Source organism: Mercenaria mercenaria, chromosome 3 (genome assembly GCF_021730395.1).
Source record: "Mercenaria mercenaria strain notata chromosome 3, MADL_Memer_1, whole genome shotgun sequence".
NCBI classification, from domain to species: Eukaryota; Metazoa; Mollusca; class Bivalvia; order Venerida; family Veneridae; genus Mercenaria; species Mercenaria mercenaria.
Window position 1 is genome coordinate 30,914,385 of NC_069363.1, and position 24,211 is coordinate 30,938,595.

Consider the following 24,211-nt stretch of genomic DNA (forward strand, 5'->3'; position numbering starts at 1 on the left):
CAACATCTTCACAACTACAGGAAGTGTAGTTCATTCTCGCTGTCGCAAACATGACAAATGAATGGCACCGGAACGAAATTTTAGTACCCACTGATACAAAAGCTAGACAAAAAAAAATGGTACGTTGACCACGTTTAGTTTTCGTTATTTTGTGTTAAATATTTCATGCTTTCGCCCCGTGAACATAACGACTCAACAATGCAGAAATCAGCAGCTACAGACAGACATGCCTTAGGAGTGACTGATTATGATTTCTAGACCTTTCTTAATTTGCACACATTTTGTGCGAGACAGCTTACATAAATTCTTTCTGAATAGCGTGAATGTCACAACTTCTTAGAATTGTACGTATTTTACGACTTTGGCGATCGGCAAGAGACTAATTTACCAATTTAATCTGGTGTGAATTCTGAAAACGTTTCAGGAAAAAAATCACATATATAAAGGCGGATGATATTTGGAAACTAGGCCATGTATTTGTTAAAACATTACAGCAGATCAAAACAAGATTACGTTCATTTTGAATTTAACGAGGAGGAATATTCGTTGTCTACATTATTTTTATTTTGTGTTCGTTTTTTCTTGCGTACACACGCACATATAGTCTCAGCCAGCTTGATTATATTAATGTGCACATCGCAGGGGAGATATGTACTGTAATTCCAGTCTGTCAAGTCGAAATTAGGATAAATGTGGCGTTTGCATTAGGAAATATGTCCAACGCCGCAGTTAACGGTGACAAACCAATGACGATGCCTTTGTTTTCAAGAATATGCTTGTATGTAAGACAGAATGTGAAAAATCTACCTTCGTTATGATTCACCTATCCTGTTACAAGTTTTTTCTTGATTTCTTTATATATGTGAGACAATAGCAACAATATTAGTTACACTGCTTGTTGGCGACAGGATACGGGATATACACTGTCGAGGAAATCCATATCAGGCGAGAGCGAAGCCGACTACCCTTTACTTACATGCAATAATCTAATATTTTGTAAATTAACAAAGCGGCAGCCACTTTTTTAAAATCAAAATTCATATCTGAAATGTGCTAGCAGGATATGGAATATATCCTGTCTCCACGTGTAATCTATTGACCAATAGAAATGCAAGAAACTTGTAGGAGGCAAGATAATACCATGTATACCAACACAAATCAAAGGTGTTAGGACGAGCTTTTAAAGAAATATCTTTTTCAAGAAAAAAAATCCCCAAAAAACAAGGTTAATTAGATTTTTTCTATGGAATGAAGTGATACAGTTGAATATCGTTACCTCGATATCGGTTAGCTCGATACTCCGGTTAGCACGATGTGTTTTAGTCGGTCCCGATTTTCCCCTATATATTTCAATGTAATTATTTATCATTACCTCGATATGATTAGCTCGATATTTCGTTTAGCTCGATGAAATTTTCCAGTCCCGTCAACTTACCTGTACTGCTTTTACACCTGGTTTCGTCGATATCACAGCTTGTCAAAAAATATTCATGTTATGTGTAAGGTGTGAAAATCAACCTATTGTTGTCCGGCGATCATAATCATAAATCATAATCAAGTTAGTTTGTGTGTTTGTTATTTAATCGTTCAATAAAATCTAAATGTCAGGAAGTTTGCATTTAATTCCCAATAATTAGTCTTATAAAACAGCGTGCAAGCGGGCAAGCTGTTTTCCAATATAACAACTAATTTGGATGAAATATTTTTTTCTGTCAGACGGAGTAAAAATCTGCCGTTTAGGTTTGAGTAATAATATGCGTATTTAACTGGCAAATTTTCTTTATCGAAGCACAGTCATAATGACTACTCATCTAGGAACATTACCGCTACATTCAGACTTGTTTAAGGAAGGAATAAAAATCCGAATGTCTACACGTATTTTTTGAAAAATTAAAAAGTTGTATGTATGTATGTATGTATGTATGTATGTACTATTTAAATAGGGTGTTTTATTTGACAATAAAATTAAAATCGTATTTATGTTTTATATTATTTCATTCCCCTTTCAAACCCTTTGAAAATGCATTGGATATTATGACAATATAGACGTCCGACACAAGTACAAAGTAGTACCAGACAGTCGATATCGTTACGTCGAACTTCGGATACGTTGATGCAATTTTTACAGTCCCTTGAATATCGAGGTAACGGTATTCGACTGTACTTGGTTTTTATGTATCTTACATTGAGAGGTCAGTTGGGACTGATTCTGGGCCGCTGTGGTCAAGGACTTTGTTAATATGAATACATAAATTGTTTCCACAAAATGTCTGTAGTTTAGGTGGATCTACTGCCACCACTAAGCTTGGTCTGAAGACAGCTTTTGTAGAGACAACGACTGGAGTTGCATTAGGGCTAACTTAAGTCAAGGTCACTGTTTCTAAAAATTGAAAACGGTTCCAGTCAATAACTTAAATTAGGAATGAGATATAGTGGTAAAACAAGGTTTGTAGGTAGCTTAGGAAGAGTGTATAGTTGGGATCGTGTGAGTCAATGTCACTGTTACAAAATGAAGAGAAACTTTTCTGCTCAATAATTTCAGTTTTGTCACCAAATCACCAATCTTCGTGCGTAAAAAAGATTTTATCGAGACAAAGGTCGGGCATGTATTTGGGGTCAGTCTGAGCAAGGCCATGGTTACTGTACCTAAAAATAGAAAACGGTATCTGCTCAATATCTTTATTTAGAAATGAGATAAATTGGTGAATATTGCTTTATAGGCAGCATCTGGGAACACTGGGTCTAGGATGATTGTTATTAAAATAGAAATGTTTCCCGTTCAGTATCTTAAGGTTAGGTAGATCTATTTTCACCAAATGAGGTGTGTATATAGTTTTTATTGAAACATAGGTTGGACAGTGTTGTAAACTTCATTTAGTCATCAGAATTGTGATATACATTACAACTGTGAGGTAGTTTGCATTTGATATCTGTCTTCTGGCCTGTTTTGTCGGGCCCTTAAGGGTGTTTCTTTTGTTGCTCTGTCTTCTGAAAAGGCATTAAGTACATACGTTTTTGATTCTTAAGGTTTGCTTTTTATATATTTATACACGAGCATTTTTTTGTTTTACATGCCATGCCTTTTTGTTTCCATTATGTGTGTTAAAGATTCACATGGAGGGGATTACTTTTATTTACACTGTCCCGTATCTTTGGAACATGTTGGGGGTAAGTGTGAGGTTGGGTGCGCACCATAAACCGGTTTAAGCTCCCCAGTGGAGTTTTTGCGACTGACCGTTTCAAGGCGGTGCCCCACTGTGTTCCTTTGTTTGTTCGTTTTGTCCTGTGTGCGAGTTTGCGTGTGTGTGTGTGTTTGTGGTGTGCACGTCTGCGTGCTGTGGGTTTCGTTTTGGGGAGGCTGCGTTTTTTGGTACGTGGCATTCCCTGTTTGATATTTGTCTTTGTTTTTTTTTACGTACATTTGTAGTCATGTCAGATTGTCAGATGTCAGTCGTTGAAAACCCGGTTTCCTGGCATTGCCACGTTTATTGTTTTAGCTACCAAGCGTTTTCATTTAATACTGTACCTGTAAATACGATCCTTTATTTTGCCCTTGAATAAGTATGAAATCATCACTAGGTATCTAGCTGGTTTACTATCACTACTCGACATGACAGACACGTGGGTATACTTCTACACGTACGGTTTATTACCGTTTTGTAATTACAGAAATGGTATAGGAAATACACATTTAATAATGGGGCTTACCTTTGAAGAAAAAAAAATCTGTTCATTTAGAATTAAATTAATGAACATAACAATATATTGTTTTCAACGGGCATATACCGATCACAACGTTACAGATATTTATCCAAATAGCATCTAAATCATTTGCAAAACCAGACGAAACATTTTAGTCTACTTAGTTAATGGAATAATACTTTTAGAACACACTTTATAAATTTAATCACAATGTACAAAGATTTCATAGATACTTACGAGCCCATGAGAACTTCCAATCAATCAAGAGATAAAATCTAATCTGGAAAGTAATGCTCTTTATATTGTCTGTTAATACTTAAACAGATTGCATTTAGGATCTTTAAACTCATGTTAAAGTATAAATCTTACACAGTAATTATTGTTCGGGTTAAAGTTGGCCTCTATCAAAATATCCATTTTTTTGCAGAGTCAGTGTCAGTTTAACATTCTTGTTACAAAGATAGGTGGCCCAGTGGTCTAGTGGTAACCCGTTCGAAAACCTATCAGACGATGTTGCCCTAAATGTAACTATCAGGGACCCACCTATACCACAAAGTGGAAACGTCTCTTAAGAAGTGAAAATAAATGATGAACTTAATTTGAAATATGTGTCCAATGCCAGTGATGAACGTAAACGAACACTATATAATTTCAAACTTGGTGTGGCTTTTGTTATGAAGTAAAAGTAAAGTGAAGCCAAGTATTAAAATTCTACCACGAATGTGGTAAAAAAACGAATCTATACATATTTTGAAAAGAGGTCTTTTTAATTTTTAAACCGTATTTAAGATTTAGTGAAGGCTTTAGATTTGAAGATTGAATACTGCTTAAGCCGGTGCTAGGGGGCGTGTGCAGTGTTACATTTTCAATTACTGCTCATGAACAGACTCAATCAAACCGAGTCTGCAATTTTCACTGTTTCCCTTGTTTTCGGTGCTTCCGAGGGCTCTACTTTTCAGATTATATTTACAGTAAGGGTTATCCCGACATACACTAAAATTTTACTGAATTTCACAAACTGTTCCCTGCAAGTAGGAACCGTGTCACAGATGTTGCGGAATAATATTTTATGACTAAATTTGTACAGTTCAGGAGGTATAACTTTCTATCACTGCACATATAAGTCCAAAATGGACTTGAAGTTAAATACAGATATCAACATTCTGTGATAAGGTAATAAAGATTAATGTTTCACATTTCCCACCAACTCCTCTCCAAAATCTGGGTTTAAATTAGCTTCGACACAACTGTAGGTATCATTGCGACTTTCCAGCTTCTGCCGTTAGAAGAATGCCTCAGGTGCCCAGCTGGGTTTTATTTTAGAACCACCGCCCTTCAGTAAGCCAGGTTGATGGTTTCCTCAATTGAAAGACTTCTACATGGATCTCGCATTCATTTGCAAAATATCTATGCTAATTAGTGCTTGTCTTCACAGCTAAACTGCGAATTTTTACAGAAGAATTGCAAATTTTGATGACAATAACTGGCTTATTCAAAGGACGCAATATCTTGGATGTTTGGAACGGTAATGTGTTATTATGTTGCTTAGGCTCCTGGGGAAGTAATATTCTCAGTGTTGTGTATGTACGATACAACAGCAAAAAAAAAGGAAATTCTCTTGTTTGTTTTTCATTAAATGTTCCACTTGTGTAAACACTGACGGCCTGTTACTATATCGGACTGGGTAAGTAAATTATTACATGTATAGATGTTTGAAGTTCTAAACTTCTCTCGGATTCCGATGAAGGTTTACCACAGACACATCTTTTAATAAAACAGGTATATAAACTCCGGTAAGTATGGACGTTTAAATATTAAAAATAGTTCGTTCGTTTTAAAACTCGTCTGATTTTTGAAAAAAAAAACTGAGGTATTGTCTTTAGTTTATCGTCGGGGTCGGCGTTGTTTGCCCAATTTTTCACAAAAGCTGTAAGGACTATTGTTTTGAAAATTTGCACACTTGTATATCATTATTAGGTGAATGTGTAGGCCGAGAACCATAACATGCATAAGTATGCATTTTTTTCAGAATGATTATAGTCCTTCTGTACTTGGAAAATTTGAAGATCATGGTAAAAAGTTTTATTTTGGTCCATTTTTATCGAATACTGTAAGAACTATAGCTTGAATCTTTGCAGAGTTGTTTATGGTCATTAGTCATTTCTTGTTGGCCAAGAATCATGACTTCCGCTTGCATTTTGTTAGACTTTTGGCCCGTTTTTTTACTAAGAAGGTAAGGATATGTTGGTTAAAATCTGTGTTTAGATCAAGTTTATTTGAATACTAAAAGAGCATCAAATTTGAAATTTTGAATACTTGTTAACCATCATCAGATGTGTATGTAGGTCATTTAGGTCATGAAGCATAAACCTGATATGCATTTTGTTTGAAATGTCCCCCCTTTATTTTCACTTGAATGTTTTGGTTGTATTTTAAACGACATTTCATAGATACCATCAGAGCTATCTCTTTGAAACGTTACACACTTGGTTATTATCCCCCGCTGAAGGCGGAGGGATATAGTTTTGCCGTTGTCCTTCCGTCTGTCCGGAGCCACATCTAGGAAGTGGTTTGGAAGATTTAAATAAAACTTCATATACATATACATCACTGTAGGAAAATGCGGCTCGTCAAATTTCAGTCAGATTGCCCATGTAACACCAGAGTTATGGCCCTTAGTAGTTTTTAGTGTTGACAATTAATATAGATTACTATACTATAAGTATGACACTTTCTGCTTAATAACTTGTGACATATTTGACCTAGAACTAAGAAACTTAAACTGACTTTAGATCACCATAATTTGGTACTGCATACACAATTTCGTTAGGATCTCTTAAGTAACTTCAGAGTTATTGCCCTTTAATTGTTTAAATATCTACATCTTTGTACGTAACACACTAAATAATTGGTAGAATTTCATTAAACTTCTTTCATTCTTTTCCATGTGAAGTTGTGTACCCACACCCGGTCACCCCCACCGCCCTGGCCATTCACCTCCCCCTCCCCACCACCACCCCACAAATATTTTTTAAATTTTTTGTAACTCAAACCTTCCATGAATATTTATCAACATGCAAAGTTGTACCCTCCCCCACCTCGCGCATTTCCCCCGCAACAAAACATTATTTTTTCTTTTATTTTACATCAATATTTATTATCAACATGTGAAGCTTTGTACCCTCACTAAAGTTTTCAAACCTTCCATGAATATTTATCAACACGCATGTGAAGTTTAACTCCCCCCCCTCCCCCTCCGCCACCATCTACGTTCCAGATTTCTTACTTGACTGCGCTCTCTTAAGGACATATGTTCTATTAAGTTCATAGTACATGTTAACATCCTTAACTTTTTGCCGGATATATTTATTTGCCATTCTTTACCACAAACACATTCCTTCATCGGATTTGCTTTTCATTAGATTGTTAAGTAAATCAAAAACATACCACTTTCTTGCATATGTAACCCGGATAGTAAGAATTACTTCCCTTGATTTATTTCTCGCCACTTGTAGTTCGAGTAAACCAACAAGATTTCATTAAGGTTTGTATACTTTATAAACTACCTTCTTCTACCAAAATAATAACGTTTTGTAGTGTAAATTCATACATTAAAATGTATAGAGCTGTCGTAATAAACGAGTAGTGCAAATCACTGTACTTTGAGAGAACGCTCATTGAAATACGAAGCGGTCATCAAACGCTTAATTAGAATAGTGTTGATACAGTTAACCAATAAGAAAATAGAATGAGGATTGTCACGTGATGTGAGTCATTTAAATACGACAGAACTGCTTGAGAAATCAAACGGTTCCCAGGCGTCGAAGAAAGGTCGATGCAGAAAAATAATTATTATATCTTAACGTATTATCCGTGTTCTCCTTGAAAGCTCTGCTACCTTGGAGAGGATAAATTAGTTAACATAGGATAGTAAAATACCGGGTCCTAGTTGAGATCTATAGGTAATTAGAACATAGAGGGTTTGTTCGTTCGTTTTGTCCTCGTGTGTTTGGTTTGTGCGTGTGTGTGTGTGTGTGTGTGTGTGATGTGCACGTCTACGTGCTGTGGGTTTCGTTTTAGGGAGGCTGCGTTTTTGGTACGTGGCATTCCCTGTTTGATATTTGTCTTTTTGTCTTTGTTTTGTATAGGCTTGTGTTAGTTGGAGATATAAAACACATAAGACATACAACCAATACAATTTATAATACCAAGGGTTCGTGTTAGTTGAACACATTAACAAATAATTAACAGTGATTTAACTATAATTGTTTATTTTATATGTGATCAATCTAAATCATTTACGAATCATTTGACTAAAATTATAGGCCAGGAAGCCCAAAGGAAAATTTGATATAAGAACGTATAAAGTCTAGCTCGTGTGAGTTCGACTATAGACAGAAAGTTAAGTTAATAAGTGTTTCAAGTCGTGTGATTTATATATTCCGCTCGGTAAACGTTACATATAGTATGTATAGTGAAACCGGCGAAGGACAAAATCTGTTCACATTTTTTTCTAGCCATTCGAGAGAAATTGATATATAAAATTTATATGTATACTAAAACCGGTGAAAGAAAAAAAGCTGTTAACAATTATTTCTAGCCATTCGGAGAAATTGATGATTATCCAAAGTGAACCTGTACTCTAAGTCCCATTCGCAATTATATTATGTCGCTTTAGTGGTCATTATTTTCATCAATAGATGTTTATGTGCAAGATTTGTTTTGCCAGTGGAAATAATGTATTTTACTTATATGTCATGAATTGTTCCCTATTTCATATATAATTGGTATAATCTTTTCAAATATATTTGTTCAATTCTTTTTTCCTCTGCATTCCGTTTATGATAAACAATGAATATTTTTACGCATTTGTATCACAATAATTATGTTTAACCCACCGACGATATGTTGTATTCCTTTTTTTTTATTTGATCATGCTGTTGTTACACCATGTAATTGTAATGTCATGTGTATAACCTGGTATGGATAATATAGTATATGTATGTTTGTTTGTCAGTCAGTCTGTCTGTAAATACTGCGAAAACAGTTATTTGAAACATTTTATTTCGTATTCATCATGAATTTGAAATCAAATTTACAACCTAATAAGTACAAATAATCTGAAACAAGCTCTTCATGTTATGTCCCACTCTATAGTTAACAGTCTCCAGATGTTTTAAACGAAAACTCAAGAAATACCGTTTATGTCAGTAGTCGTACATTTCAGAGCTTACTAAAATGGTATAGCTAAATTTCTGACAGCTGGTAAATTTCTGACAGCTGGTATAGTTAACTTTCTGACAGCTGATATAGATCGGTTTCTTACAACTTCCCAACTTGTTTAGTAAAACATAAATCCATCGAGAAAGATCTAAAGAGACGAACGCCCGCACAAAATTCAATAGTTATGAAATCATTTTTCATTCACCACTGACTGAATAATATTAACTACTCACAACTTGTTCCCTATTCACACTGGTTGAAATTACTTTTAAAAGGGCGTTAAGAAAAACCTTTTCAGTTAGAAAGGTAAGTCAATGGTATTTTCAGGGAATATAATGGTTCTTTTTTCATACACCTTTGAACCCATCTTGGTTGCATTTATACAATGTTGACAATATCAAGATATCGTAAATATTTAATTCAACTCTCAAATAATATTTACAAAACTGTCTACGAAATGAAAATAAATGCATTAAGTTGATATAGGAGCAACTACGATCTCTGATTTTTTAGACACACACATTGAACACATTGCTTGGATAACACTCATGAGACCTAAAATATTTAAAAGTGTAAGTGATACGTAGAGCAAAGCACTTTCATGAACGAATATAGATAGAGTTATCTCAAATTTCTAACACCGATCTACTTTTGATTTCAATTGTTTGACGTTAAATATGACATAAATTATATTCGGAAGCAGGGATCTAGGCTGAAAATAACAGTTAACATGACGTATTAACTCTTGCTTGCGCTACGTTTATGGATTTTAGGATCTATTTACAAGATAAATGTCAAAACATTACAAATATTTTTAAGACCAATGTTCTATAAATGTTACCATTTACAAATATACAAATGCCCTTGTATAATAAATCTGTTTTAAGCTATTCAATCACAGGTGTTGTGCAGTATTTAGTATACTAATACTCGCAGTAGGACATTTTATTGTATATAAACAATTATTGTTGTTAGATATAACAAAACAAAAATCAGTAGGTTATACATGCGAATGCTTTTGCAGAAGGCAAGCCTTTTAAAATTTGGACCAGTATTATACATGGTATGTCCAAAGAAGTTGCTTTAATAAAATGCAGTTAATGACTTATCAATCTCAAACAATTAGTGAAAGAGTAGCACTAAATCAATCTCAAACAATTAGTGAAAGAGTAGCACTAAATCATAACATGACCTTTCCATTCTCTCGCAGACATGCTTGTGTTTGTTCTGCATTCACTTCCGTCATTTCAACCATGTCTGTACTCACGAGTTCCGATTGTCTGGTCATGCTGTTGGCATGCCATTTTTCATTTACCGCCCATCTTTGATTCTTAAATGTCATTTTCCGTATATATTGTCGTCCTCTGAGGCAGCTACATAACGCGCGTTTAAATGTTTGTCTAAAATTTCGTGACATAAATCCATATACTATAGGATTAACGCAGCTGTTTGCGTACGACATCAGGTGAAAAGCTTCCCTCATGTATTTATACGGAGGAATATGCAGCTCAGGAAGAACACCGAATGAGACTAAAATATTGTTTGTAAGGATTGGTGCCCAGCATAAAATAAACACAACAACAACGGCAACCAGCATCTTTACAACCTGAAAAACAAACAGTATATGTACACAAAAGACAGTATAAATTTGTGGTACATTTGTACCATCTTAACAATTAGTTTATAAGACTGGTAAAGGTAAATACATTTGATGAGGATTTTTCCATTTAAAGTAGATATATAAAGATAAATTATGAGTGAAACATGGTCATTGGATTTCTTTAAATGTTCACTTTAGTAAAATTTGAATCTTGGTTAGTTCCCGGTATGGCATGTAATAGGGGTAGAGTTGCAAGTAGAAATAAATGATAGCATCAGTACGAATAAAGTTTTCCTTTCATTTCCATTGTAGCTCCATTATCTAAATATTTGATTACCTTTTGAGTTTAAAAATCACTAAATTCAATCGTTCGCACTTTTAAGATGAATTTTATTTCTCCCTAAAATCGATAAAATGTGGGAGCTATGAAAGTGACAAGTGACATCTGAATTTTGCACACATAAAAGATCTCCTAATGAATAGCCAAAGTTTTCTGGTTTAGCTTAGTTTAATATTATTCTATTGGTAAATGCATACACTCAACACATAATAATACATTATAAAACATTTACAAATGGATTGGGCCATGAGTTATCTACAACATCAGTAAACGGTCCTGTATATATGAAATGGAAAGACTGTTTGCAGATCATCCTCTAATAAAAATAAAAGAGAAGAGTAAAGAAAAGAAAGGAGGAGAGTGAAATATGTGAAAACGTATCAAATACTGCTCCTCAGTTGGTTTAAACAATATTTTATTAATCACAATTCATTTACAAAATGTATATATATATATACATATATATCAAAAAAAGCATACAGGATTAAGTAGGAAGCTGAAAGCTTATTTGAAACTCTCTCCTTAAATATTTACCTTTAGCATGTTAAATCACGGTAGCTTATAAAGTGATTGATAATATAAATTGCTTGCAGTTTATTCATCTTCATTTGTTTTGTTCTTATTATAGGTTTTAAGGTTATAACCACGATACGCGTATGAACGCAAAAACAAAATAGGAAATAGTATAACATTAAAGTCATAGGTTGTCAATATATTAGTTGTTCTAAAATGTGTATGTCTATGTGGCAAAGAAAGGAGGTAGGAGACGAAAAGTAGGAAATTAGAGAAGAAATGAGTTGAGTGGTCGCTTCAGAGACTAGCTTGGATTTGAACTTTGTCTGTATACCGTGTGTAAATATATGTGGGTTAGTATGTTATGCATAGTAATTATGTTTCGAATCTCCTTGTTTTTTGTATGTACTTTTGTATGTACGTGAATATTGAGCTGTTGTGTGTGTTTGTAATGGAGGTGTCACCATAATGCAGTGTGTGTAAAGTAACAGTTGTTAGTGGTCTGATATTGTTGAAGAGTTCAGTGCGTTCTATGATATATTTTGGACAAAGAAAGAAATATTGATAGGTGTTTTCAACTTCACCGCATGAGCATAGAGGACTGTTAACAATATTTTTGGAAAAGAGGTGTTCGTTAAGAGAGCTACAGTGAGTTCGAAGCCTACAGTGCAATATTTGATTTGCGATCTCCAATATAGTAATGACAAGGAGGTTTGTGTATATCAGCAAAGAGTCTTCTTTTGAAGGTTGACAAAAGTTGGAGAGTTTCGAATGTCAGTTGGTAATTGGTTCCAATCAGTTATAGTTGATGGAAGAAAAGAGTTAGCAAAAAGTTGAGTATTACATTGACACTTTCTGGTGTTGCTGGCATTTCTAAGATTGTATGCAGAGGCCTGTCCAACAGTGCGAGGAACTAGTGTAGAGAGATACTGCGGAGATAGAAGATTATACATTTTATAGAATAGAATGAGTTTGTGTTTTTGTCTTCTGGTTTTAAGGAGCTCGAATCCAGTGTCTGTGTAGAGATTTTCAAATGAGACTAGCTTGGTTGCACCGGAGATAACTCGACAGGCTTCTAACTGAATTTTCTCAAGTTCTGTCTCTTGTTGTTGGGTTATATTGCTCCACACAACGTCCAATACTCCAGAAGTGGCCTTATGAATGATAGATAAATAGTTTCAAGTGATTTTCTATCTAAAATGAATTTTAGGGATCTCATGACGTTTATTCGTTTCCAGGCCTTCTCTTTTATGTTTTCTATATGTTCGTGCCAGCTTCCGTCGTTCGATAACGTAACTCCAAGATGCTTATGGGAATCAATTTCGTTTATTTGGAAACCATTCATAGAGAGAGGAGGATGGATAGGTTTGTTATGTTTACGTGATGTGAGAAGAGTCTCTGTTTTTCTTGAATTGAAATCGACCAACCAATCATTCGCCCAGTTGGCGATTTTCAGAAGATCAGAGTTAAGAATATCTGCAGCTGTAGTTGGATTATCAACAATGATGTATAGACTTGTGTCGTCAGCAAACAGTTTGATAGTAGAATTAATGTCCTTGACAATGTCGTTGATGAAAACGGTGAAGAGAAGAGGACCAAGAATAGAACCTTGAGGGACACCAGCAGAAATAGCAGCTGTGTCGGAAGAGCCACCAGAAAGAACCACTTTCTGACTTCTATTTGATAGATAGTCTCGAAACTATTCCAGGAGACTTCCAGAAATTCTTGTAGTCTCGAGCTTATCGAGAAAACCTCTATGCCAAACACGATCAAAAGCTTTGGAGATATCGCAAAAGACTGCACGGACTTCTTTCCCTTCGTCTAGAGCTTGACAGAATGTATTGTATATGGATACTAATTGGTTTGTAGAATCATTAGGTACAAATCCAGACTGAAGAGAAGAAATTGTGTTCTTCTGTAAGAAGAAATTGAATACTCGCTTATGAATAATTTTTTTCTAGTGCCTTGCTAATTGTGCTCAGTAATGATATTGGTCTGTAATTTGAAACTAATTGAGGGTCATTCTTTTTGAAAACAGCGCTGACATGTGCTAGTTTCCATTGTGATGATACTCTGCCGTTGCTTAGTGATTTGTTGAAAAGTTTGCAAAGTGGTTGTGACAGTTGGTGCGATAATTCCTTTAGAATTCTATTATTTACATTGTCCGGTCCAGAAGCATTTCCAATTGATAATGAATTTAATGTAGTAGTTATTTCATCTTCTGTTATTGTGATTGATCTGAGTTGCGGATGATTTGATACGTTATGTATGTGTGGCAGTGCTTTGTTAGTGTGATTTAAGATAGTTTGTGATTGGAAGAAGTTATTTAATATGTTAGCCTTTTCTGTGTCAGAGGTGATTAGATTACCATTGTGGTTCAGAGTTTGTACGTTTATATTTGGCGTTGTTGGTGCAATGAATTTTTAAAGATTTTCCAGTAGTCTGTTGTTTTAAGGTTTTCATTTTTTAGTTGATCTGACAGTTTTTGTGAGAGCTGTGATTTTGCGTTTCTGAGTATCTGGGTTGTTTTATTACGTAGTTGTTTGTACTTGTGTCAGTGTTGTTCATTTTGCGTTTGTTTTGCTTTGTCATATGCCCTTTTTCTTTTTCTGATGTATTTGCGTATGTCGTTGTGCATCCATGGTGGATCTGTTTGTCTTATTGTGGCTATTTTGTTAGGTATATGCTTTTTTTAAATAGATAGTATGTGTTCAGTCAGATTGTGTCAGTAGATGCAGCCTCTTGTCTCAGACTGCCATAGTCACCCTGGTCAAATTTCCATACCATTCGCTTATAAGACCGAGATTTAGGTTTAGAGCAGCTCAGACAACAGAATATAGGACAGTGAAATCTAACATGTTGATCAAGGATGAATTTTTTAAAGATTTTCCAGTAGTCTGTTGTTTTAAGGTTTTCATTTTTTAGTTGATCTGACAGTTTTTGTGAGAGCTGTGATTTTACGTTTCTGAGTATCTGGGTTGTTTTATTACGTAGTTGTTTGTACTTGTGCCAGTGTTGTTCATTTTGCGTTTGTTTTGCTTTGTCATATGCCCTTTTTCTTTTTCTGATGTATTTGCGTATGTCGTTGTGCATCCATGGCGGATCTGTTTGTCTTATTGTGGCTATTTTGTTAGGTATATGCTTTTTTGAAATAGATAGTATGTGTTCAGTCAGATTGTGTCAGTAGATGCAGCCTCTTGTCTCAGACTGCCATAGTCACCCTGGTCAAATTTCCATACCATTCGCTTATAAGACCGAGATTTAGGTTTAGAGCAGCTCAGACAACAGAATATAGGACAGTGAAATCTAACATGTTGATCAAGGAAGGGATCACCAACTCCAGATGTGTAAACACTACACGAAGAAGAGACAAGAAAAAGATCAATGAGAGAGTTAGAAGATTCAGTGTAATGAGTAGGTTCAGAAAACACTTGCGTCATATTATATTTTGTCGCGATGTCACTGATCTTTTTTGTGTATGGAGTTTTCTCATGTCTAGATTGAAGTCCCTGCGATGACAATATTGTTTATGTCTGTGTCAAAGGCAAGTCCGATTGCGTTTTCTATACTAGACAAGACAAGAGGAGAGGAATTTGGAGGACGATAGAACGTTCCATAAAGAAACTTTTTATTATTAATTCGAATTTCTACCCAAAATGCACTCAACTCCGTCGGGTTCAAGGTCATGTCTTCACACAGCAGGATGAATTTCCTGTCAGATATTTTGGCAGATCAGATACTGAAGTATGTCTAGAAATCAAAGAAATGCAAGTATGCAAAACTAACAATAAACTAACATTTACAACATTCGATTTTAAGTTACATGCAATTTCATTTGTTCGCGTTCAGTTTAGGATTGACAATAAATTTTGGGTGTTTTTGGACCAATATTTCTAAACACAAAAGTTCCATGCTTTTAACATGTCTTTAAAAGAGATACTAATCAATCATTTTTAGTTAGATAGCAGTTTTACTGTTTTATTATCTATTCTAACACGGCCCGATTCATTTTCCTATTAAACAAAGAAGGCTAAAAAAGTGTGTGTTATTGTACATTCTAACACGATCCGATTCATTTTCCTATTAAACAAAGAAGGCAGAAAACAGTGAATTATTATACAACAAATCACTGTTCTGACGTCACAATTACTACGTCATAGCGTCAAACGGCACAGCGGCGCGCTGGAAAAGAAACCGATTGAAAACGGGCAAATATTTAATGAATGTCTTCAAGGATGTACTTAAAAATCTTTGGTAACGTGTTAGAATCGGAATAATATATCTTCATTTAGTAAATCATTGTTTGTCGTTCAGATTGCGTATTATTATATCACTCGGGCTGCGCCCTCGTGATATAATTCCTTCGCATCTGAACTCCAAACAATGATTTATTCAACGACAAATCACTGGATGAGATATATTATTTCTTAAACAATTCGTTTTTTCTAACGTCGCAATTATTACGTCATAGCATTAAAGGGCAACGCCAGGGCACGGCGGTGCGGGAGAAAAGAAACCAACAAAAAACAGGCAAATATTTGATGGATGTCGTCAAGGATGTACTTAAAAATCCTTGGTAACGTGTTAGAATCGAAATAATATATCTCATTTACTGATTTGCTCTCGAATAAAATCATTGTTTGTCGTTCAGATGCGAACTATTATACAATTCCTTCGCATCTGAATTCCAAACAATGATTTCATTCAACGACAAATCACAAAATGAGATATATTATTTCTTAAATATCAAAAAATGTAAAAATTTTGCTCAACATGTGATTAGAAAATAGTGAAGTAAGAAAACTAATGAAAAATGAACAGAAATGCCAGTTATGTATCAAAAGAAATTTCTCTTTTTAAAATTATGCTAGCTCTAGATCTATAAATGAAAAGTTTAAATACGAGCGTGACAGAATATGATAAATTTTATTTTAAAATAATCGGTTAAATCATGTGTTCAAATATTTTGTTTCTCTTTCCGAAAGGACCAAAAACTCCCCTTGGGTATCTGAATAGTTACTCACCCTTTTCGTCTCATTCACTTCGGTGTTAAAAATTTGGAAACCATGGAGATCAAAAACTGAGGTGAGGCTACCCTTTAGCTTAAACAAAAAATTATAGAATCCGCATAAAAATCATATCCTGTCATTTTGGTCAAGCAGAGATCGATTTATTACAAGGGTCAGTCAGACAGCTTGTAGACAGTTATATGCCTATAGCCTACATTAATGGTATTTGAAATCCTTAATACTTTCGTCACATCATTTAGATGATTTTCCTCACTGTTATAATGGTTATTTGCTCCTAAACTATTTACACGCTTCGGTCGCGAGGATTTACTGCCAAGTTTCTAAACTACAGAACAAATGAAAAGAAGTTGTTCACTGTCAAGTTGTGTTATTAAATATAAAAACAATGCTCGTCGTTTTTGTAATTTTGGTAAGTTGTTTTCTTTTTTCTTAAACTAATAGATTACTTTCCTGTGAACATACAAATCAACAATCTGGTTGCAACAGTTTGTTGAAATCTGGTATGTTGGGTGCAAGTTTATGACAGATTTTGACAAAAACACAAAAACAGAGGACTTCTTTTACTTTTGCTATACAACCACCTCTTGCATAAATTTTCATTTAACCCGCCTCAGTTGCTGGGAAGACTGGCCTCAGTTTCTGTCTTTGCAATATACACTGTATACAGTAAAGACGTGGTCTTTGTTTCGAACGTTCAGAAATATGAAAAGATTAAGATGAGTATTGTATCATTATGCAAGGTAGAGATCTGCACCCTCCCTGACAGGTTAAGCGGACGGACTACCCCTCTGATGTACCCCGAAATGTGAATGCCCCTGTGTTTAACATGTTTTCCACAATAGAAACTTAGCTAAAACATCATGTGTTATGGTGGTATCAATTTGAAAAGAAACAACACTAGCCCAGTTTGGTTTGCACTTCAAAGCAAATAATTTATCAAGTTCCTTCCCTGACGTCCACAGCTGCAAAACTAACCCTTGTCTACTACAGTATTGTTGCAGGTGTAAAACAAGCTATACATATTTTCAAATCATACAGAGAAGTGAATAAAGAAACGTGTTACTATTTGTATAAGATGATAACTAATGTTAAGATTAGCAATGGTTAAACCAAAGCTTTTCTACAGAATACTACATTCAACTTAGAAACTAAGCGAATACATGTTTCACCCCAAAATAATTGTTTAAAAGTATCAATTTCAACTATAATAATTTTCTCCGGAAATTATGTTTTAAGATATTCTAAATTTTAGGGAAACTCATCAGTTGTTGATACGTTTAAACAGTATTTAATACACTATTATGGGTAATTACACTATTAGAGTAATTGTATTGTTGTATAGAAATTTCTCGGTTCAGAAAAGTTATTTAACGGAAACGCACACGTTTTACTGCAGAAGAAAAATCTAAACCGGGACTATTACGTTGTTTTGGTCTTTGCAACATCATGACGTATTCCCCTGTTTACGGACGTAATGTTCCCCGCTTTGTTAGTACGCCACTGTAAGAAAACTTGCTAAAAGAAAGTAATTTATTTGATTCTATTTTTACTATTACTTGCAAGAAAACGATACTATCACTGGTTGCTTTTGCAGATAGGGATATCCGGACTTCGGGTATTGTTTACGCGCTAAATCGACAGAGCATCGTTACCGCCTTAACAGTTACGCCGGATATTCCCATCTGTACCTATAACCAGTGAAAGAACCTTATACACTCTTAAACTCATTTATCTACTTTCTTTAATTACCTACCTGTTTCTTTGTGTTATCATCTTCGGAAAATTTAACTTTAAGTACAGGTGTGTTTTCGCTGGCTGTAAAACGCAAAGGTGTGCCGTAAGGCGAGTTTCTGCTTTGACTCTGAGAGGCTTTGGATACACTGTAAGTAATAATATATACAACGTAAATAAATTCTAGAATACATTCATGACATTCGATAACTTCTGCCACGACGGAGAAGTACACTGTCTGCAGACATTCACAGTTTCGACAATTACACAAAATCATTTTTCTGCCTGAAAGCAACAATTCTATGTACAAACCTATATATCTCATGTGTCTGAGATTAAAGAAACAGTTCTACAGATATGAAACACTTTCTTCCAGTTTCACAATATCAACAATATCAGTAACGAGAGAAATGTCACATATTGTAAAATATTAAAACATTTCACTGTTTTGATAGCTGTGAAAGTTTAAGCTTCAGAATTAAATAGTCGTCTATTAAAGACGCAGGTATTAGATAAATCTAACAGCATGCTTGTTGGTGTAATTAAGAATGTGTAATATATCTGTTTCTGGTTTGACATGTGCATATTCAAATTTTATGGTAACTAATATTTTCTCTATTTTAGCCGAAACGTATAATAAGTACGAAAATGACTTATTTCATGAAATTATATACCACTGTACATGTAAGATAGAAAGGAAACAATTTTGAACTACCTGTTTTAATGTACCATTTCAATATATATCAGCTCACATTATTCTGACAACATGAAAGTAGTGCTCCTTAGCATGTAACTAGAGAGTAACCCTTACGCAAAAGATGTATATAGGGGCATTTATTTACATACATGTAATTATAACAAAATACTTGGTTCCTTTCCGGAACTAATAGAAACACGAACATGTTTTATCCCTGTGGGTGACTGGTATAACATATTACGTACATTGATCAACATAATAATACAACTGAGAAACTGTGTCTTTTTTACAGACTATTACACCCATTTACCCGAACATTATTTCATTTTTATATAACAATGTATTTATAGGTAAATTATACTATGGTTAGTAGTATTTGTGTTCAGTACTTACTTCAGTCGCGCAAATATGATATTTCTATTTAAGCACGATATAACGAACTTAAATATTTGCTTAAGTATATTTCTTATTTCTATACTTCGTTTTTTTTTTTTTGTAAAAGTCAGAACTATTGTGTTTTGTCCTATTAAATAGTCATATAATTATGGTTCTAATATAGATGAAAAAGTCAAAATTGAAGACGCATAAAGAGCAAAAATAAGCATTTGAAATAACAGACTTAGCAAAGCAATTACTTAAGTTTTTTTTCGTGCAGTTGGGGTCAGTATTCATAAAGTATTTAATACGATTTTTCGCCCAATTCAAACAAAGTTTCAATTAAAACTGAACCAATCTAAAAAATTATGAACTCTTTTCTGATACTGTTTATCTTCACTTATTTCACCGGCGGGGCGGAGAAATTTAGATTAAATGCCGATGTCAGTAAGAAAAACTTAAGCACTCAAATCCATGAGCGGCTAGGAATGTCAGGTCCGAGGATAACTGTTTAGATGAGTTGGCGCAAATATATATAGATCTATATCTACACCCGAGATTCTCACATACCTTATGAAGAACATACTAGTAATTCAATATACTAGATAAAACGATTGCCTTTCTGCAACACTATATTCGTAAAGTAGCGCATTTTACCAAAGCGCAAGCAATGAACGTCCGTAAATGGAAATGACGTCATAGGAAATGACGTCATAACAGACGAATCTAATTCATAAAATAAATGTTTTATGATTTCATTGTAAGATGGAATATTCCAGCACTGGTTAAAACACCGGTAGTTACTCCTGTCTGGTTTGCAAGAATAACACCATGTACATCTGTGAGAAGCAAGGTGCTGAATTAATGTCTTTCATGACATTATCAGCAGGCATTAATAAGTACAATTATAACTGCACGACTCTTTATATCAATCGCCGGTCCCAGCGGGTCTATATTTAACACATCTTTGCTGGGCTACTCAGTCAACAATTTGAAAACATTTTTAAACAAATTTCTCATGCCATGTAAAAACACATTTGAATGACTTGCCTTTTAATAGTCAGAACTATTGCCCGAAGTATGGAGGACCGGCCGCGAGGGCCAGTAGTTTTGCCTATTTAGCGGCAATCTATTCAATAAGTGTATAATAGATATCTACGAATATGCGATATTCAAACTCGCAAATCACTATGTCGTCAGACTGAAACTATTTCTCTTGTACTTACGATGGTGCTCTAAGCTCACATCGGTGTCGTGACATAAACCAGAGTTCCCGACATATACGATAGTAGGCAAAAGACATAACGATGACAGGTATAACCAGTATCAAACAAAACATGTAGACCTCATACAACTGTCCAACTAGTTTAATTTTAAACCATTTTACACACCAGGTGGCGTTCTGATGAATTCCAACTGTTAGATGCACCTGAAAGATGGTTAATATGGTATAGTAAATAAAAATATATTTCTTATTATATATATTTTATGATGGAATACTGAAATAAAAGCACATTCTGTGTTATTAAAACACGTGCCTAATTTTTAGCCACATGATCACATGGCCCTCGGGGTATGACAGGGTGCTGGGTAGGCTGCTAGTGTTCCCTGTATAGGTCTGTGGAAAACTTCAAAACCTTCTCTTCTGAATATCCTTGGCAGTTTTAAAACCAAAAGAACATTAGCTGTTTGTTGTTGTACATGAAACGTCATAATATTTTACCAATAAACGCCTGATTTTACTGTTTCTATCGTGATAGATACACACATTACTTACTCTTTTTCTTACTTACCTTATATGTAAAAACAGTGCATGCTACTTACCCTTCCGATTAAGATAGGGATTGCTAAAACAAATGAAGCTACCCAAAGACACGTAATGGCCCTTCTAGCTCTACTGGTTGTACACACATATTTCGATCTAAGTGGATGTACTATTGCGTAGTATCTGAAGGGAAAAATCACATATGAGCCGTGCCAGGAGAAAACCAACATAGTGGTTTTGCGACCAGCATGGATCCAGACCAGCCTAGAGATGCTTTTGAGAAAAGCGCATGTCTCCCACAACTGCCCCTATGAAAAATGTCTAGTTTCTCTAGATGGTTTAGACAAGTGGATCCAATTAGATGGTCTGGATGAGCGGATCCAATCAATAATTCAAGGGCAATAAATCAAAAGTACCTGGGCGGATTTGGCTAGTTAGCGAATTTTGCTAAGGTCTTATGGCCAAACACATTTTGTTAAAGTTTGGTGAAGATCGGATGAGAAAAGTTCGACAAGAGTAAAAAGGCAGATTTTTCGGTAATTCAAGGGCCGTAATTCCAAAATGCCTTGACCGATTTGGCTAGTTATCAAACTTGGCCGAGGTCTGATGGTCAAACAAATTTTGTTTAAGTTTGGTGAAGATCGGATGAGAAATGTTCGACTTAGAGTGCGGACAAGAGTAAAAAGGCTGATTTTTCGGTAATTCAAGGGCCGTTACTCCAAAATGCCTCAACCAATTTGCCTAGTTATTGAACTTGGCTGAGGTCTCATGGTCAAACACATTTTGTTCAAGTTTGGTGAAGATTAGATGAGAAATGTTTGAATTAGAGTGCGGACAAGAGTAAAAAGGCCGATTTTTGGTAATTCAAGGGCCATAACTCCAAGACGCCTAGACCGATTTGGCTATTTATCGAACTTGGCCGAGGTCTTATGGTCAAACAAATTTTGTTTAAGTTTGGTGAAAATCGGATGAGAAATGTTCGACTTAGAGTGCGGACAAGCTTTGTGAAAGACACACACACAGACACACACAGACACAGACTGGAGTAAATCAATATGTCTCCCACACCACTGTGTGGTGGGAGACATAAATAGGGGGTTATGTAGTTCCTAGTGAAATGCCAGTCAGTTGTGGTCTGCTACCCTAAAAATGGCGCATATTTGCTCTCGTCCGCGCAATAAACACCTACTTCCGGTTTCGTTTTGCAAAACTTGCCATGTGGGGTGTATGAACATGAAAACCGTCTCATTTCATGCAGAATGTATTCTAGTAGTGAAAAATGGTGATTAAAGCACTCGTTCTACACGAATTTGTGCAAAAAATGGGAAAATCAGGATCCATTTATTATGGACTTCTTTCGACGGAAGCACATTTTCAGCCGAATTACTGACCTTATTCGTATTTGACCAAACGCATCGAGTATCATAAAAACTACGAGGAATAGATAGGTATTATCGCGGAAGGTTTCAAAATTAAGGTCTGGAAATGTTGAATTTACGAAAAAGGAATTTATTTCACTTATCAGTACGGCTAGGAGTCCTTGGCACTACACATCGTTCAAAGTGTATTGATATCATGATAATGTCAGGTATCATTAAATGATCTTTGACATTTTTAAAAGCTACAGGTAATTTATGACAAATATCATTTTGGACTTTAAGTTGACTGCTAAAAGCTATTAAAAAGTTTGATGTATTATCGATAAGACGCTTGAATACATTTTACTGTTAAAATCCTGTTAACGCGTTTTTAAATTTGTTTCTTTTTCGGCGTGCCGTATTAAGCACGATTTTATGACCTCGTATGACCTTATGCCGCCTGAATAATGTACCAGTCGGATTGCTTGGTAAGGTATTCTCGGTATTTTTCAGCTATAATGAGAGATTTTGTAAGAGTGGCGCTGATTGGAGGTAAGGCTGAAAATGAGGCCCCTTTCAACATTGCCAAAAGATTTAAAATACAGGTTTCTGCCCATATATAACTTGTGCTTCAGTTACATCACGCCGACCATCTTTTTTAAAGATATTTCTTGTTTAATATTGTTAAAATATATTAGTATTTTATTCCGTAATAGACACGAAAGGAAAATTGTACATTTAAGTAAAAGTCAAGAAAAGTTCTGACTTCAACATACGATCGAGTTGCTCTATGAAGTTCAGGTTTGATAGAATATAAAACCATGAAACTATAATTAGTAATTGTAAATGTTTCTCTGTCGCTATCTAAAAAGTCCCTATCTAGAACAGACGGAACAAATTAATTCTAGTTGAGCTCAAAGCAGATATCATATTGACCTCGCAAGCATAAAGCGTGTACCCATCACACTATTTACCCAGGACTGAACTATAAAAAAACAGCCGGGAAGTCTATACTACGTGAAATAGAATGAATTTGATAAAAGCAGGATATGTCCAAATATATCCTAGTGCTGACGAAATGCGCAACTTCACTTAGACTTTGGAATTGTTCACATTTCGAAAGGAATGTTCATATTTTCTTAAATTATTAATAATTTTTACGCATAACATGAGAAATTCGTTTTCATGCTTGTAAAAGAAGTACTTTTGTATTCAAACTACATGTACATTGTATCATTCTGTATTGATATTTAATCAGTATAGGTGAAAGATTGTATATAAAGAATATACATCTGTTTAATTTGCTGTCGGTGTATACTATATCTCTAAAATCAAATTATTATTGCTTTTAAAAGCTGCTCGCTCATTTACGCGACAATATTGCAATGTATCATTAACGGCTATATAATAAAATCAATATTTGATGTCTTCATACGTTTTTCCTATTAAATATTTAAAAGCTCTAATGGAAAGAAACCATTGCTGTTCCAAATGCCCTAGTTATAGAATAAATTTTTGCTGCAAAAACATGCCATTAGTTAATTTATTGATTGATTAGTTAATTAATTTATGTACTGACCTTTTTTTTTAAATCTGTACACTACATCGACAAGTTATTTATCCTACATTGTTCAAACAATTACGACAAGTCTTAAAATCAAGTCTTACGCTACGTTCTAGAATCCGTGCTCTCTGTGTATGACTTAGTAACTTCTACGGCTTACTAGCTCATGTGTATGACATATTTATATATACGTACGACTTACTTACTCATAATATGTACGATTTAGTAACTTCCACATATGACATATACAGCTCCTATGCAGGACTTAATAAATCCTGCCTGTGACATGATAACTCCTATGGTGAGTCAGTAA

General features: G+C 34.8%; 1 protein-coding gene across 1 annotated transcript in view; it reads right to left on the reverse strand.

The window, feature by feature from the left end:
- Positions 1-8,816: 8,816 nt before the first annotated feature.
- LOC123525173 (allatostatin-A receptor-like) overlaps positions 8,817-24,211 on the reverse strand; it is a 138,230-nt gene continuing 122,835 nt past the window's right edge. Inside the window, exons 3-6 of the mRNA XM_045304013.2 lie at positions 21,036-21,159; positions 20,438-20,640; positions 18,162-18,288; positions 8,817-10,531 (exon numbers count right to left, since the gene is read on the reverse strand). Coding sequence (XP_045159948.1) covers positions 10,106-10,531; positions 18,162-18,288; positions 20,438-20,640; positions 21,036-21,159 — 880 coding nt within the window. The 3' untranslated portion in view covers positions 8,817-10,105. The remainder of the gene's footprint in view (positions 10,532-18,161; positions 18,289-20,437; positions 20,641-21,035; positions 21,160-24,211) is intronic.